Raw genomic sequence first — 17,983 nt, forward strand, 5'->3', positions numbered from 1 at the left:
CAACCGGCCTCACAACCGCAGACCACATGTATGGCGTTGTGTGGGCGAGTGGTTTGTTGATGTCAACGTTGTGAACAGAATGCCCCATGGTGGCAGTGGGGTTATGGTATGGGCAGGCATAAGCTACAGACAATGAACACAATTTCATTTTATCGATGGCAACTTGAATGCACAGAGATACTGTGACATTATCCTGAGTCCCATTGACGTGCTTTTTTTTTTAAGGCATCTATATTCCCAGACATAAAATCCATAGATTAGGGCCTAATTTATTTATTTCAATTGACTGGTTTCCTTATATGAACTGTAACTCAGTAAAATCTTTGAGATTGTGTTTATATTTTTGTTCTAGTGCCTAAACCCTTCTGTCATCAAACATTCAAAAGGGTAAGACATTTAATTTCAGTATTCAGACTGTCACCTTAGTGAATGTCACCTTAGTGAATGTCCCACAAAAGTGACAGAGAGCCTTCTAATTCAACACCTCATTGTCAGGTAGAGTCCAACAACACTATCCTCAGATCAGCCTATAGACTCCTCCATTAAAGAGACATGTCACACGCTCTCTGCAGGTTATTAGCCAAGTGTAATCTAGTCATCTGATATACTTACATAAACACCCCTCTGCACAAGCTACCTCTGAACCATCGTGACCTGCCATGGAATGCCAGTCACCTAGAGCATGTTTACCTCTGGCTAGGCCTTACAGAAACAGTATTCTTTAAACGTAATAATGGACATTGTTCTATATATATCATTGGTTCAAATTCAACCACTGTCAATCTTTCTGAACACTAGTACGTGTAATGTGAGGAATTTAGAAAAGGGCAATTGTGAAAAAATTAATGAAAAGCTACTTCAGTAAGTCAGGTGAAAACCTAGCCACCAAACTAACATTAATGCTATGTGAAGTATGAGGCAACAGGGATGCAGTCTATAGGACCGTAGTGTTGCCAAGGCCTGCTGTTTTTCAGGTCATCATAATGTGTATGAGTCAAATGGGCATTTCTATCCAGGATGTTTCTGTAATGCACCCTGCTGCAGTAATGTTGCCTGCTGAACATGTTGTTATGCCAGCCAGCACAAAGCATCCCACTGGTCACGTTCTCTGCTTTAACATCAGGCTTGTTTTACTGCTCTGCTTTTAAAAGCCTGTATTGCGCAACTTGTCATGCCTACTACCCCCAGTCTCAACTTCAGTGGCGTGTAGTGCATCTGAACAGATTGAAAACGTTCAGTCACATGAAATAACACTTGACAATAGTGACTCAAGGTAGGTTTAAAATGTTTAATTGTCAAAAAAGATTGACTTCCTTTAACAAGAACCTGTCCCAAAAAAAGAATCCTCAGTTGCTTAAAAACAGCACCGCAGCCATTAACAATCGAGAAAGGAAATGCAATGACAATGTAGAAAAAAAAAAAAGGTATAAAAAGATCAACAAGCTCTAAAGAACCCATGTGGAGCTAGGATCTAACAAGTGCAAGAAAAATAAACATTTAGATATATACTTTTTACATTTTCTAAATTTTTAAGGTTTAAGGCAGTTTAAGGCATCTGCATCCGTTGAGGTTGGAGAGCCCGCGCCGTCGATGAGCAGCATGTTCACAAGGACAAACATTCACATGCCCTCAATTCAGCATTGAACACCTAGATTATGGCCCCCGAACATTTTTCCAAGTCCTGTTCCTATAGCCTCTAGAAGTGTTTACTTTGCTGAACAGCAGTGGACAAATCTGCAAACAAACTGACACAATTACAAAGTGGCTAGTGACTGATCAAAAACATTATGTACCTACATAAATCTGGAAAACAAATCAGTGGACATCAACACAACATTTCATAACATGAATTGCCTAATTGTGTAATTTAGAATAATGAATAGAAAAATTATTAACAGTCTATATCCAGAACATTAAAATAATCATTTAACAAATGTAACTTTAGCTGATTGGAAAAGTTTTCAAATATTATGAAGTCAATGAAAGTTATGCTCATCTTCTTTAGGCATTAGACAATAATCCATTACAGTAACCAAACCTTGTCCGTCCATTTTGAATAATCAGTTGTACCATCCTGGACATTGGAGCAGACAGGCTGGACACCAATAACCTTTGTATGACACTACTCGTTCACATGACAAACTGTATTCATACAAAAACCATGTAGAAATAAGACCCTCCAGAAGTAATCTTTACATTCAGATACTCAAGTGTAGAAGTGCATTGTACCCCTCCCCAGGACATCCCTGACCCAACCCCGGGGTCCCACCTTCCTCAATTCCCCCTTCTCAGTACTCCTCTACCACAGTACCAGCCAAGGAGGAGTAGAGCTTCTTCTTGATGAGCCGGAAGCCCGGGCTGAGTTTGAGCGCGTGCCTGAAGCCTGGAGTGAAACAGGCACCAATGTGCAGGAAGTCCCTGAGACTGGGCCAGGCGCTGCAGTCCTGCTTGAACACCAGCGTCAGCTCGAAGATGGGCACCACGTCTGCATTGTACACGATGCGCTCCAGCTGCTTGCAGCACGTTTCCTGCTCCAGGTGAATGTAGAGTACACAGCCACGTAGGCCGCACGGCTCGCCCGACGACAGGCGCAGGACATCGCGTGCCATCCTCATAGTCAGCTTCTCAGGGACCAGCACCTTAGAGCAGTGCAGAGTGGTCTTCTTGGACCGCGACAGGCAGTTCTCGAACATCTTGGCCAACTGCTGACACGTCCCGTCCTCAGACACCTCCACGTTTAGGTGGGGCTCAGCCAGACAGTGGTCCCAGAAATCCAGCTCTGATGGAAGACAAAAAAAGACAATAGTTGAGTGATGTTTTAAAGACTAAGCAAAAGCACAGACTATGGGACTCAGTCAAATACAATAACATTTGATGCAGTCAGTCGTAACTTGCGGGGCAGACTTGAGGTCATGACCCCGCCCCTCCAGTATTAGAGACAGCCCAATTTGATCCACTCAATAATATACCATGAGGAATATGATGACTGGAAATTCCCACCGTGACATTTCACAGCAGTAAGCTGGTTTATGTCTCCTTTATACAGTCTCTTGATTTCAATATTGAAGTGAAACCAGGTACTGGTGTTTGTATACTGTTTATTGATGAGTAAGTGGTATTCTTATACCATATTTTTGTGTAACAGTAGCAGTTGTTCAATTGGGGAGGTGAGGGGGCATAGGATGTTCCCCCATGATGAAAGGGGGCCATGACTGAAAGTTTGGGAAGCACTGTTAACTAATGATTAGGACAAATACAGATTGGCAATCCCATGAGTCTGCCCATTTATTTATAACCACTATGCTGCATCAGTTGGGCTACAGGTGATCATTCTTATTGCTAAATAAACACCAGCCTGATAATATGGCCCAATTTGTTAGGCTAATTTTGAGGGGGAAATTACATTTTAATTGTGTCACCATTTGATTTCCATACATTTTGGAGTAAAGTCACTAGGGCTGCGTTCAGTATGAAAATATCTACAAAAAAAATGCAACAAAGGTCATGTTCCACTGCTTAGACATTGCCAGATCTTACGATGCCTGGACAGGTATTTGACCTATCAGCTACCCACATGTTATAGCAATCTGTCAGTCAATGACAGTCTAGCAAAAAGGCCTCCTAAAGTGTCATGTCCTCTTCACTGCCTGAATCTGAAAGGACTGGATAGCCTAACCACCATAATGCTTATTGGCTTTCACCTATCCAGTCCTTTCAGGTCAGTGAGAAGGAAATTAGACTTGAGCCAGAGTCATGGTACATGACTAGTCAACATAACACCTTGTCTTCACTCAATCTTTATAATTGTCAGTTGAGGTATGTGACAAATGTTGATTTCAATGTTTCATAGAAGTTAGAATTTTAACTACAGTACAACATGTGCACATAGATGCATTATGCGGTCTGTGTGCATTCAAATCTAACATTGATCCATGCCAACAACTTTATTTGACGAATAAACAGAGTCCTGTAGGCTAGCATAGAGCAGATGAGAAAAGATTCCTTCACCATTCCCTTCCACCCACCCTCCCTTTCTTCCATGCGCTGCAACTATGCACCAATATTGGAGTAAACAACCGCTAAATGAATGAAGCCTGGGAGAATTTAGAAATACCCAGTTGCAATACATGCCCACATGCAAGTATATATTGTAGGAGAATAAAAAATTACTCAAAAAAAAACTTACCATTTTCGAGACAAGCCTGGTCGTATCTACGGTCAATCAATTCTGATATGCATTCCGCGTTTTTACTATTCAGTGTGCTTGTAGCAACCATAGCGACACCCCTTTTGTTCCTTTTTAAAGTGCTGTAAAAATAAATAAAAAATGGTACATTTCTATAAAAACTTAACAACAATTCACAAGCTAACTTTGCATAGATAGCCTACAATTTGATATGTAGCAAACATTCGCCAACTTGTCATCAACACAAAGCTTATACATGTTCAAAGTAGGCCAACTTGCATCTAACGTTAGTTACTGTAGCTAGATGTTTCGAAAACTTCTGTATAACATTTTTGGTTAGTCCTAATAATGTCGCAAAATGTTTGCTTACAGCATCAGAGTACAACAAGGATTGCATCAAATAGACTGGCTTACCTTGATACAGCTATTTTTGTCCAAATAAGTAACTTTTTTTTTTTAGAAAGGTTTTCTTATAAATACTTTCCCCACATAGGCTACAGAACAAGGAACCTTCCCCCAAGCAAACACACCCCCCAATAAACATTCACACTGCCTACAGCTAGTGCAACGCCTTAGGGATATTTATACCCTTTTCCTCACAGCTGACGCCGCTTTGACCAATCGGAATCAGTTTATCGTTCTGGAAATTGCTGAAGTTTACCAAGCAACACACCTCGCGCTTTTCAGGGCGCTCAGAGAACGTCTGCCCCGAGGCACATGATTGGCCACGGAAGAAATTGCGTCAACCAATAATCAAGGAACACTATTTTGTTGCTACCTGGATTTTTCAATCACTCACGTGCGATAATTCTTCTGTCAAAAACTGCTAGTAATCAAATTACCACGAGGACCATATTCAACAGTTAATCTCCTAAACGTCAGGCTTTCTTGTACTTCATTGTTCAGAATTTAATGGGATGCGTGCATATCCCATAGAGTTTGATAGAGGCCTCTAGTGGCCAAAAGGCCGTTTTAGCATGGCAGCACCATAGAGCCCCACAGTAGACGCACCGATAGAACAATGAGACAGATAATTTCACTGGATGTATAAATGTGAAGCATCCGGTTGGCGTTTCCACTCACTACCAAATATGTTAGTGAAAGGAAGCCCAATGGCGGGCAGTGGGAGAAGATGGAATGAGATGGATTTTGGCCGACATGCTGCACATTTTCTCATCGATTAAACATTTGATCTCAATAGTTTTCTGTTCCCAAAACTAGAATTTGTTATGAACAGACTGTACTAAGTTTTGTAGACTTTACCTTTTTCAAAAGTTTTGTAAAAATCACGCTGTTTAGAAGGAGTGCAAAGGCGAATTGAGTTATTGCACACACGCACTTCACAGAGTAGGCGTTCCGTAAAGGAAATATGCAGATGTATACTAGAACGTGCCAATAGGATATCGCTAGCGCATGCTTGGCTCTGCCCACCTCCTTGCTTGTGCTGCCCACTATGACTCATTTGTATCTTGGTTTAGTTATAAAAATCTTCGGTTGAGGTGTACCCATAAAACCTAGTGGTCAAAACAGGATAATGGTTCCAATCATTTTCCCACCATACATTTTTTCCCATAGGGGATTTTAAAAACACTTAAAATAAGGGCTGTGTTTCATGTAGGCTTACCCTGGCGTGACGTTTTTATTACAATGTAAATCTCTCTTGGACAAGGTGACTATTATCAATATATTCAGCTCTATTTACTCTCAGATTTCGAAAATGCAAATGAACATAAAAATAAACATCATGCAAACCTACAAATCCCTGCAAGCTTCTCTACTTCATCTCTTGCTGACACCTTTGTTAACAGGTATTGTGTCAATTTAAAACTTGCACAAGACAGTTCACAGTATTGTGCATTGAAAGAAATGTAGCCAATGTATTAATTATTGCATTTACCTAATGGTATTTGGCATTTGGCCAGATCATCATGGCATTTGTAGTTCTTTATGATAGCCACATTAGCAGCTAATTAGCGTTTCATTTATTTTTTTTTGGGGGGGGGGGGGTAAATACAGGCAAATATATTGATAAAAGTCACATTGTCCTAGAGAGATTTACATGGTTATCAAAATGTCACGCCAGGGTAAGCCTCCACAAAACACAGCCCTTATTTTAAGTGTTTCTAAAATCCCATATGGGAAAAATGAATGGTGGAAAAATGATTACAATAATTTATGTTTTATGGGTATTATGACTCATACTGGGCTTACACCATTTTAATGTAGTCAACTGGGTGGGACTTCCAACTTCATTGGCTGATCCCTCCTGATGACCCGGTTGAAGTCATGTCCAACCGGGTCATCAGGAGGGATCAGCCAATTGTGAAGAAGAAATGTACTACTTTAAAATGGAGATAGCCTCAATGACTCTGCCTATGCTGTCACATATGCTATATGGCACAGATACAAAGATGAGTCCTCTAGCTATCTCTATGACATATCCATATACACCTTTTTTTAATCTGTCCCAAAAAAACAACTGTTTTGTGTCTACTATAATAATTCCCTCAAACTCGACTCTGGACCTCGAAGCCAGTTCCACTGCTTTTTGTCATTGTTCCCCTCTAACCAGGCACTTATTTTTACATGGGACACCAGGTGGGTGCAATTAATGATCAGGTAGAACAGAAAACCAGCAGGCTCCGGACCTCGTAGGGTAAGAGTTGAATACCCCAGGGCCCGGTTTCCCAAAAGCATCTTAAGGCTAAGTTCATCATGGTTCTAATGATGTACTTAGCCTTAAGATGCTTTTGGGAAACTGGGCCCTGATCTATAACGTGATATTAGATATACAGTGCATTCGGAAAGTATTCAGACCCCTTGACTTTTTCCACATGTTGTTACGTTACAGCCTTATTCTAAAATGGATTAAATTGTTTTTTCTCTCTCTCATCAATCTACACACAAAACCCCATAATGACAAAGCAAAAACAGGTTTTTCAAAATTTTAGAAAATGTATAAAAAATAGAAAGCGGAAATATCACATTTACATAAGTATTCAGACCCTTTCCTCAGTACTTTGTTGAAGCACCTTTGACAGCGGTTACAGTCTCAAGTCTTCTTGGGTATGACGCTACAAGCTTGGCACACCTGTATTTGGGGAATTTCTCCCATTCTTCTCTGCAGATCCTCTCAAGCTCTGTCAGGTTGGATGGGGAGCGTCGCTGCAAAGCTATTTTCAGGTCTCTCTACAGATGTTCGATCAGGTTCAAGTCCGGGCTCTGGCTGGGCCACTCAAGGACATTCAGAGACTTGTCCCGAAGCCACTCCTGCGTTGTCTTGGCTGTGTGCTTAGGGTCATTGTCCTTTTGGAAGGTGAACCTTCGTCCCAGTCTGAGGTCCTGAGCGCTCTGGAGCAGGTTTTCATCAAGGATCTCTCTGTACTTTGCTCCGTTCATCTTTGCCTTGATCCTGACTAGTCTCCCAGTCCCTGCCGCAGAAAAACATCCCCTCAGCATGATGCTGCCACCACCATGCTTCACCATAGGGATGGTGCCAGGTTTCCTCCAGACGTGACGCTTGGCATTCAGGCCAAAGAGCTCCATCTTGGTTTCATCAGACCAGAGAATCTTGTTTCTCATGGTCTGAGAGTCCTTTAGGTGCCTTTTGGCAAACTCCAAGTGGGCTGTCATGTGCCTTTTACTGAGGAGTGGCTTCCGTCTGGCCACTCTACCATAAAGGTCTGATTGGTGGAGTGCTGCAGAGATCATTGTCCTTCTGGAAAGTTGTCCCATCTCCACAGAGGAACTCTAGATCTCTGTCAGAGTGATCATCGGGTTCTTGGTCACCTCCCTGACCAAGGCCCTTCTTCCCCGATTGCTCAGTTTGGCCAGGCAGCCAGGTCTAGGAAGAGTATTGGTGGTTCCAAACTTCTTTCATTTAAGAATGATGGAGGCCACTGTGTTCTTGGGGACCTTCAATGCTTCAGAATGTTTTTGGCACACCTTCCCCAGATCTGTGCCTCGACACAATCCTGTCTTGGAGCTCTACAGACAATTCCTTTGACCTCATGGCTTGGTTTTTGCTCTGACATGCATTGTCAACTGTGGGACCTTATATAGACAGGTGTGCCTTTCCAAATCATGTCCAATCAATTGAATTTACCACAGGTGGACTCCAATCAAGTTGTAGAAACATCTCAAGGATGAGGCCTTTCTAATTGACCTGGCCCGGGTATCCTGGATGGATATTGACCTAATTCCATCAGTAGAGGATGCCTGGATGTTCTTCAAAACTGCTTTCCTCTCCATCTTAAATAAGCATGCCCCATTCAAAAAATTCAGAACTAAGAACAGATATAGCCCCTGGTTCACCCCAGACTTGACTGCCCTTGACCAGCACAAAAACATCCTGTGGCGTACTGCATTAGCATCGAACAGCCCCCGCGATATGCAACTTTTCAGGGAAGTCAGGAACCAATATACACAATCAGTTAGGAAAGCAAAGGCTAGCTTTTACAAACAGGAATTAGCATCCTGTAGCACTAACTCCAAAAAGTTTTGGGACACTGTAAAGTCCATGGAGAATAAGAGCACCTCCTCCCAGCTACCCACTGCACTGAGGCTAGGAAACACTGTCACCACCGATAAATCTACAATAATCGAGAATTTTAATAAGCATTTTGCTACGGCTGGCCATGCTTTCCACCTGGCTACTCTATTGTCTGTGTATATCAATGATGTCGCTCTTGCTGCTGGTGACTGTCAGGAACTGATGTGGATGTGGTGTAGGAGTCAGGCGCAGGACACTGAGGCTTAGTCCAACAGACTTTACTAGTCATAAAGAGACAAAATACAAAACACGGGCCTCAAAACAAACAGAGGCGAGCGATTACGCAAACTGTGCGTAAAAACACCAAACAAATAAACAGAGCAGAAACTCGCAGCTCCTACCGACAGGCGGACAATAACACACAACACAAGACTAACCAAACGAGAAACTTATAGGAGACATAATTAACCAAACAGGAAACAGGTGTACACAATCAGACAAAACCAAACAGACATCGAAAACATCAAACGGTGATAGCTAGTACTCCGGGGACGACGACCGCCGAAACCTGCCCGAACAAGGAGGAGGAGCAGCCTCGGCCGAAACCGTGACAGTGACTCTCAAATCCACCTCTACGCAGACGACACCATTTTGTATACATCTGGCCCTTCATTGGACACTGTGTTAACAAACCTCCAAACGAGCTTCAATGCCATACAACACTCCTTCCGTGGCCTCCAACTGCTCTTAAACACTAGTAAAACTAAATGCATGCTCTTCAATCGAATGCTGCTTGCACCCGCCCGCCCGACTAGAATCACTACTCTCGACGGGTCTGACTTAGAATATGTGGACAACTACAAATACCTAGGTGTCTGGTTAGACCGTAAACTCTCCTTCCAGACTCACATTAAGCATCTCCAATCCAAAGTTAAATCTAGAATCGGCTTCCTATTTCGCAACATAGCCTCCTTCACTCATGCTGCTAAACATGCCCTCGTAAAACTGACTATCCTACCGATCCTTGACTTCGGCGATGTCATTTACAAAATAGCTTACAACACTCTACTCAGCAAATTGGATGTAGTCTATCACAGTGCCATCCGTTTTGTCACCAAGCCCCATATACTACCCACCATTGTGACCTGTACGTTCTCGTTGGCTGGCCCTCACTACATATTCGTCGCCAAACCCACTGGCTCCAGGTAATCTATAAATCACTTCTAGGCAAATCCCCGCCTTATGTTAGATCATTGGTCACCATAGCAACACCCACCCGTAGTATGCATTCCAGCAGGTATATCTCACTGGTCATCCCCAAAGCCAACACCTCCTTTGGCCGCCATTCCTTCCAGTTCTCTACTGCAAATGACTGGAACGAACTTCAAAAATCTCTGAAGCTGGAGACACTTATCTCCCTCACTAACTTTAAGCATCAGTTGTCAGAGCAGCTTACTGATCACTGCACCTGTACACAGCCCATCTGTAATTAGCCCACCCAACTACCTCATCCCCATATTGTTATTTACATTGTTATATATTTTGCTCATTTGCACCCCAGTATCTCTATTTGCACATCATCTTCACTCCAGTGTTAATACTAAATTGTAATTATTTTGCACTATGGCCTATTTATTGCCTTACCTCCATAACTTACTACATTTGCACACACTGTATATAGATTTTCTATTGTGTTATTGACTGTACGTTTTGTTTATTCCATATGTAACTCTGTGTTGTTGTTGTTTTTATCGCACTGCTTTGCTTTATCTTGGCCAGGTCGCAGTTGTAAATGAGAACTTGTTCTCAACTGGCTTACCTGGTTAAATAAAGGTGAAATAAAAATACATAAAAAATGATCAATGGAAACAGGATGCACCTGAGCTCAATTTCGAGTCTCATAGCAAAGGGTCTGAATACTTATGTAAATTATCTGTTTTTTTATTTGTAATACCTTTGTAAAAATGTCTAAAAACCTGTTTTCACTTTGTCATTATGGGGTATTGTGTGTAGATTGCTGAGGAAAAAAAAAGTATTGAATCAATTTTAGAATAAGGCTCTAACGTAACAAAATGTGGAAAAAGTCAAGGGGTCTGAATACTTTCCGAAGGCACTGTATTTGATATACAGTCTAAAACATAGCAATGCAAAATCGTCAACGTTTTCCTTACAAGAAATGCATGAGAAATGCACGACTGGATGGATTGAAAATTCATCTTTCACTTGGGGTAGGCCTGCATTCATGCTTGGAGCTCTCCTAAATGTAATTTTGAAAACTGAGCATAAAATATTGCTTTTCCCACGACATCTACTTGTGTATTATTTTTTCATCGGACCTCCTGTATTGTGGCCTAAACTAACCAGATTATACAAAACAACAGGTCCATATTCCATTAGCTGTTGTACTAACTGATCAATGACAATATTCAATATTCCATGTTCTCCAAACATGGACTTCCTGGTCATCCTGAATGGCGAGAGTTGCTTCCAGATGCCTCTGGAAACGGGATCTGGGGAGCCTCACTGAGCAGCTGACCACCGAAGTCATGGTGAAATTGGTCAAAGGAGCAATAGAAGCTATCAAGGGCCTCCTCCCACCTGAGTAAGTAAGGTAAGTGCATATCATTGTTTCTTTTTGTATGTTGTGTAGGCCTATATGATCGACTGGGTTCGAACCCGGGTCTGTGGTCTCCTGTGCGTCAGAAGACTATGTTAGCCCACTGAGCTAGCCTAGTGTTACTTTGGGGAACTTACACGTCTTAATTTCTTCATGTCTCAGGCACCAGCACGGTTAACTCATCACGTGAGCATGACTCACCAAACCACCTCAATTACATTTCACCCCCCTTTGCCATCCTCCTTCTCAGAGACCCATGCAGGTCACGGAACCAATGTGACAGACTGGGTTTAAACCCGGGTGTTCTGTACGGCACAAGGTTAGCCCACTGAGCTAAAGCCTCAGCTCTTGGCGCAATCACCAGTCTTAAGTTCTCAGGCAAAGTTACTCATCACAAACTTGTGATTCACTGATCCATGTACAAGTATTGTATGGAAAGGCACTGGCAGATGTGTGTGCATTGTTTAATAACAGGGTAGGTAGAAGACTGATGTTTAACAATGTAGCTGTAGCTAGTGCTGAGTATTTAACCAAAATGTAGGTTATTCTTCATTTTTTAAACAACTTATTGACCAGCGTCGGTTCAATTATTTGAATTCCATTCATCGATTTCTTTCTGTGAGCTTAATGCTCAGTTTCACTAGAGATAAATCAGATCCAGCCCGAACTGTGTGATGTAATAGGGCGCTGTACCTTCCAACAGACCAATATTCTTCATAGTTTAGCGCAGAAAACGTGGTAATTAACTACACCATAATCCATTACGCGCCCACTTGTCCGGTCTGTTTGGGGCAGACACCTAGAGGGAGAGAAGAGACAGAAGAACACGCGATCGAGAGGGATAGAGACCAGTTGCTTCGTGAGGTATCTCTACCAGACAGTACAGGCAGCAGTTCCATAGAGATGAGATGATGACTTGGAATGAAATAATCAAGTAATGAAATTAAACAAATGTAATATACACAACACCTGAAATATTTTAATAAAGTAATGTGAATAAATAATCGTTAATAAGTGATAAGCAGTAATGGGCAGTCTCTACCATCATGGGACTTTTATTAATTGTTTTATTCTGTGTTGTTACAACATTCAACCCACATAATGCACAGTACATTTAATGTTAAAAAAATAATCAAAAATCAAAATCGAAAATGTGATTTTATTTTTTAAATAATCGAACCGACCTCAAAAAGCACTAATCGCTCAGCACTAGCTGCAGCACAACAGCCACATTCAGGGAATCCATTATCATTCCCATTTGATTTCCCCCATGCAGCTGAGGGTAATGGAATCCAGCGCACCAGGGAGGAACTCTGCTTTGCTCCCGCTGTCACATGGATAGAACAAGATACCCTTAAGAAAACACAGTCACGTGCGTTTGCCAGTGCAGCCGAGTATTGCCCATCTACCATCCGGAAATTAGAAGAACAGCTGACAACCGCATTTCCCTGAAGTGTTGTGTCGAATCAGCTTACCTGAATGACGCAAAAATATCACTGGTTGAGCTTCACATTAATAATCCAGTGCAATGGAGGCGGATCCTCTTATATCCCTGCCCAATGGGCCTGGTATGCTGGCACCCATAGCCTCTCAGCAATGCATTGCTCATATTGCATCCCCTGACCTTCCTGTGGAATCTAACATGAGACCCAGCATGCCTCTTGTGCTGGGTTGCATTTCTCTTCCCCATAATCCCCAGCCAGATAGTAGTTGTCACTAGTTCACTATAATAGGCAGGTCATGTCTAAGAGGCAATTTGTTACCTGAATTGTTGAATTGAATCACCGGTTTCCTGTTTTAAAATGGGAAACGTTGAAAGCAGTGTTGCAGATGGTGGATTTCATGATTAAACTGAAGCAAATGTTTGGCAAGGCGCCACCAATGAAACTAAACCCACATCACGTCTTAAATGGGTTCATACATGTATACAGTTGGCACTGTGCCCACCGCTTCACTGCCGTGCTTTATCTCCTAACATATTGCACATGTTGACTGCAGGTATTTACTTAAAAAGTAGCTACAAATATTAAAATGTATAGAAAAACCTCAAATAAATAGTTTTGACGGTATTGATGGTACTGTAGAGATTGATGCAAAGAGTGGGGGCTACCAACAAAATGTAAACGTGCCGGAAACCTAACCGCGACCCCGTCTCGCCTTTCAAATGCCACCTGCTCATTGATCAACTGAAAAATTGAGGTGACCCAGTGCCATGTTGAAATGGCAATGAGAAGCTGAACTCCATGGGGAGGGAGTAATGGTAGCTTATGAGGTCTCCTCTGGGGGGTATTCCCTTGCCTCATCTCTTTACACATTACATGGTTACGCTTTATAATGGTCTTTTTTTGTGGAGAAGTGTGATTGTTGGTCTGGCTGGCCTATCATAGTGTTCCTAGTCAGCATTCTTGGGGAGAACTGGAGTGCATGTGAATAGTCGCTTATGTTCCACCAGTCCAATAAGAGAGTATTCCTTGGAGTCCACCCTTTCCATCAGGGCCTGCACAGAGAGGTTGAGTGTCTGGATGGACAACACATCTACAGGGGAGGACATTGACTTGGAACATCTCTGCCAGTGGAGGCTGCTGAGGGGAGGACGTGATAGTAATGGCTGGAATTGATTTCTGTCAGTAGGTGCTGTAGGTGGGTGTGGTGCAGGAATCAGACGCAGGACGCAGAAAATAAGTCCAAAAGACTTTAGTGAAAAGCACACTCAAATAACGAGCCAAACGCCCGGAGGCGAGAAAGTCCGCACACAGGCGTAAACCAAACGGCGCACAAAACAGTGCGTAAATAACCTCCTAAAACAGAGGAGGAAAAATACGAAATGCAAAAGGCAACAGTAGCGCACAAACACGACAGCGAAACAATCACACACAACACTAGACTAACACAACGAGAACTTATAGGACACTAATTAGTGCTAAATGAAAACAGGTGTACATAATACAGACAAAACCAAACGAACATAGAAACATTCAACGGTGGCAGCTAGTACTCCGGAGACGACGACCGCCGAAGCCTGCCCGAACAAGGAAGAGAGGCAGCCTCGGCCGAAACCGACAGTACCCCCCCCTTGACGCGCGGCTCCAGACGTGCGCCGACTCCGGCCTCGGGGACGACCAGGAGGACGCGGAGCAGGGCGCGTAGGGTGACTACGGTGGAATTCTGTCAGGAGAGACGGTTCCAAAATGTCTCTCCTCGGCACCCAGCACCGTTCCTCCGGGCCTTACCCCTCCCACTCCACCAGATATTGGAGACCCCCCATCCGACGTCTCGAATCCAAGATGGACCGCACGGAGTACGCCGGTGCCCCCTCGATGTCCAATGGGGGCGGAGGAGTCTCCTTGACTTCATTTTCCTGGAGTGGGCCAGCTACCACCGGCCTGAGAAGAGACACATGGAACGAGGGGTTAATATTTTTATACTCAATAGGCAGTTGTAATCTGTAACACACCTCGTTCAATCTTCTCAGGACTTTAAATGGCCCCACAAACCGCCGACCCAGTTTCCGACAGGGCAGGCGGAGGGGCAGGTTTCTGGTAGAGAGCCAGACTCGATCACCAGGTGCGTACACCGGCCCCTCACTGCGGTGGAGATCGGCGCTCGCCTTCTGACGACGGAGGGCCCGCTGCAGGTGGACGTGTGCAGCGTTCCATGTCTCCTCCGAGCGCCGCACCCACTCATCCACCGCAGGAGCCTCGATCTGGCTCTGCTGCCAAGGTGCCAGAACCGGCTGGTAACCTAATACACATTGGAAAGGGGTTAGGTTAGTTGAGGAATGGCGTAGGGAATTCTGGGCCATTTCTGCCCAGGGCACGTACCGTGCCCACTCCTCCGGCCGGTCCTGGCAGTATGATCTAAGAAACCTACCCACATCCTGGTTCACACGTTCCACCTGCCCATTACTCTCAGGATGGTAACCCGAGGTAAGGCTCACCGAGACCCCCAAACGCTCCATAAAAGCTCTCCAGACTCTGGAGGTGAATTGGGGACCTCGATCAGACACAATATCCTCGGGTACCCCGTAGTGCCGGAAAACATGGGTGAATAGAGCTTCGGCGGTCTGTAGGGCAGTAGGAAGGCCCGGCAAAGGGAGCAAACGACAGGCCTTAGAGAACCGGTCCACAACGACCAGTATAGTAGTATTCCCCTGCGAGGAGGGAAGGTCAGTGATGAAGTCCACCGAGAGGTGAGACCATGGTCGCTGTGGAACGGGCAGGGGTTGTAACTTACCCCTAGGCAGATGTCTAGGCGCCTTACACTGGGCGCACACCGAGCAGGAGGAGACATAAACCCTCACATCCCTCGCCAACGTGGGCCACCAGTACTTAGCACTAAGGCAGTGCACTGTCCGGCCTATACCCGGATGTCCAGAGGAGGGTGACGTGTGAGCCCAATAGATCAAACGATCCCGAACCTCGAGCGGGACGTACGTCCGACCCTCCGGGCATTGAGGAGGACTAGGGTCGGTGCGCAACGCCCGCTCGATTTCAGCATCGACCTCCCACACTACCGGTGCGACCAGACAAGACTCCGGCAGTATGGGAGTGGGCTCCACGGACCTCTCCTCCGTTTCAAACCGCCGAGACAGTGCGTCTGCCTTACCGTTCTGTGACCCAGGGATGTACGTGATCTTAAATACGAACCGGGCCAAAAACATGTTCCACCGCGCCTGGCGAGGGTTCAGTCTCCTAGCTGCCCAGATGTACTCCAGGTTCCGGTGGTCAGTCAAAATGAGGAAAGGGTGTTGAGCCCCCTCAAGCCAGTGCCTCCACACCTTTAGGGCCTGCACCACGGCTAACAGCTCCCTGTCCCCTACGTCATAATTTCGCTCCGCCGGACTGAGCTTTTTGGAATAAAAAGCGCAGGGGCGGAGTTTAGGTGGCTTGCCGGACCGCTTGAAAGCACGGCTCCTATACCCGGCCTCAGATGCGTCCACCTCTACCTGAAATGGTAAAGAGGGATCCGGATGCGCCAGCACCGGAGCCGAAGTAAACAGGTCCTTCAGCCTCCCAAACGCCCTGTCCGCCTCAGCTGACCACTGCAAACGCACGGACCCCCTTCAAAAGAGACGTTATGGGAGCTGCCACCTGTCCAAAACCCCGGATAAACCTCCGGTAGTAATTCGCAAATCCCAAAAACTGCTGCACCTCTTTCACAGTTGTTGGAGTTTGCCAATTACGCACGGCTGACACCCGGTCAACCTCCATCTTCACCCCTGACGCAGACAACTGATAACCCAAAAAGGAGATCGACTCCTGGAAAAACAGACACTTCTCTGCCTTGACATACAGGTCGTGCTCTAACAGCCTCCCTCAACACTCGGCGCACCAGGGCCACATGCTCGACTCGGGTAGACGAGTACACGAGAATGTCATCTATGTACACGACCACCCCCTGCCCCTGCATGTCCCTGAATATCTCATCCACGAATGATTGGAAAACTGAAGGAGCGTTCATCAACCCGTATGGCATGACAAGATACTCGTAATGCCCCGAGGTGGTGCTAAATGCTGTCTTCCATTCATCGCCCTCCCTAATGCGCACCAAGTTGTAAGCGCTCCTGAGATCTAATTTAGTGAAAAAACGCGCCCCGTGCAATGACTCCGTCATGGTCGCAATCAGAGGAAGTGGATAACTGTACTTCACCGTGATCTGATTGAGACTACGGTAATCAATGCACGGGCGTAACCCTCCATCCTTTTTCTTCACAAAAAAGAAACTCGAGGACGCAGGGGAAGTGGAAGGCCGTATGTATCCTTGTCTCAGAGATTCGTCTATGTAAGTCTCCATAGCTCTCTTCTCCTCTTGAGACAGAGGATACACATGGCTCCGTGGGAGTGCAGCTCCTGCCTGGAGGTCTATCGCACAATCTCCCTGCCTATGGGGAGGCAACTGCGTCGCCCTCGACTTACTGAACACAATAGCCAAATCCTCATACTCAGGGGGAATGTGCAATGCGGGCACCTGGTTTGGACTCTCCACCGAGGTAGCCCCCACGGAAACGCCTAAACATCGACCCACACACTGGGCAGACCACTCCATCAGAGCCCTCTCCTGCCACGAAATAGACGGGTTATGGATACTCAACCAGGGCATGCCCAGCACCACTGGATACGCAGGCGAGTCGATCAGAAACAGCTGGATAATCTCCTCATGACCCCCCTGCGCACACATCCTAAGTGGCGCCGTGACCTCCCTGATCAAGCCCGATCCCAACGGACGGCTATCGAGGGCATGAACGGGGAATGGGACGTCAACAGGAAGAAGGGGAATCCCTAATTCTAAACAAAATTTTCTATCCACAAAATTCCCAGCCGCGCCTGAATCTACCAGCGCCTTATGCTGGGAATGAGGTGCTACCTGTGGAAAACGCACAGGTATACAGAAGTGCGCAGCAGAGAGCTCTGGGTAAGTGGGGCGCCTACTCACCTGGAATGACTCCCCAGTGCGGAGCCTGTCGTCTTCTCCCCTAGGAGACCCTCCCCAGCACCTAGCCGCAGTGTGTCCTCCACGGCCACAGATGGTGCAGGAGACGGCCCCCCTCGTACTCCGACCCCTCTTCTCTCTAGCGCCAGCGCCCCCAAGCTCCATAGGGCTCGGCTCGGAGGCGCTGGAGGATGAAATGGACGGACCCCCCTCGGAACGTCCGCGGGTAGCCAGCAGGGTGTCCAACCTGATGGACATG

The 17,983-nt window shown here is 45.3% G+C and overlaps 1 protein-coding gene across 1 annotated transcript; it reads right to left on the reverse strand.

Moving 5' to 3' along the window:
* Positions 1 to 1,274: 1,274 nt before the first annotated feature.
* On the reverse strand, positions 1,275 to 4,765 carry LOC121554292 (DNA damage-inducible transcript 4-like protein). The gene is made up of 3 exons (XM_041867789.2): positions 4,601 to 4,765; positions 4,187 to 4,308; positions 1,275 to 2,779 (listed from the first exon to the last, which is right to left on the reverse strand). The coding sequence occupies exons 2-3, from the start codon at positions 4,275 to 4,277 to the stop codon at positions 2,289 to 2,291; spliced, it is 582 nt and encodes a 193-aa protein (XP_041723723.1). The 5' UTR covers positions 4,278 to 4,308; positions 4,601 to 4,765; the 3' UTR covers positions 1,275 to 2,288.
* Positions 4,766 to 17,983: the final 13,218 nt, after the last annotated feature.

The sequence above is a fragment of the Coregonus clupeaformis genome, chromosome 39 (genome assembly GCF_020615455.1).
Source record: "Coregonus clupeaformis isolate EN_2021a chromosome 39, ASM2061545v1, whole genome shotgun sequence".
Taxonomy (NCBI): Eukaryota; Metazoa; Chordata; class Actinopteri; order Salmoniformes; family Salmonidae; genus Coregonus; species Coregonus clupeaformis.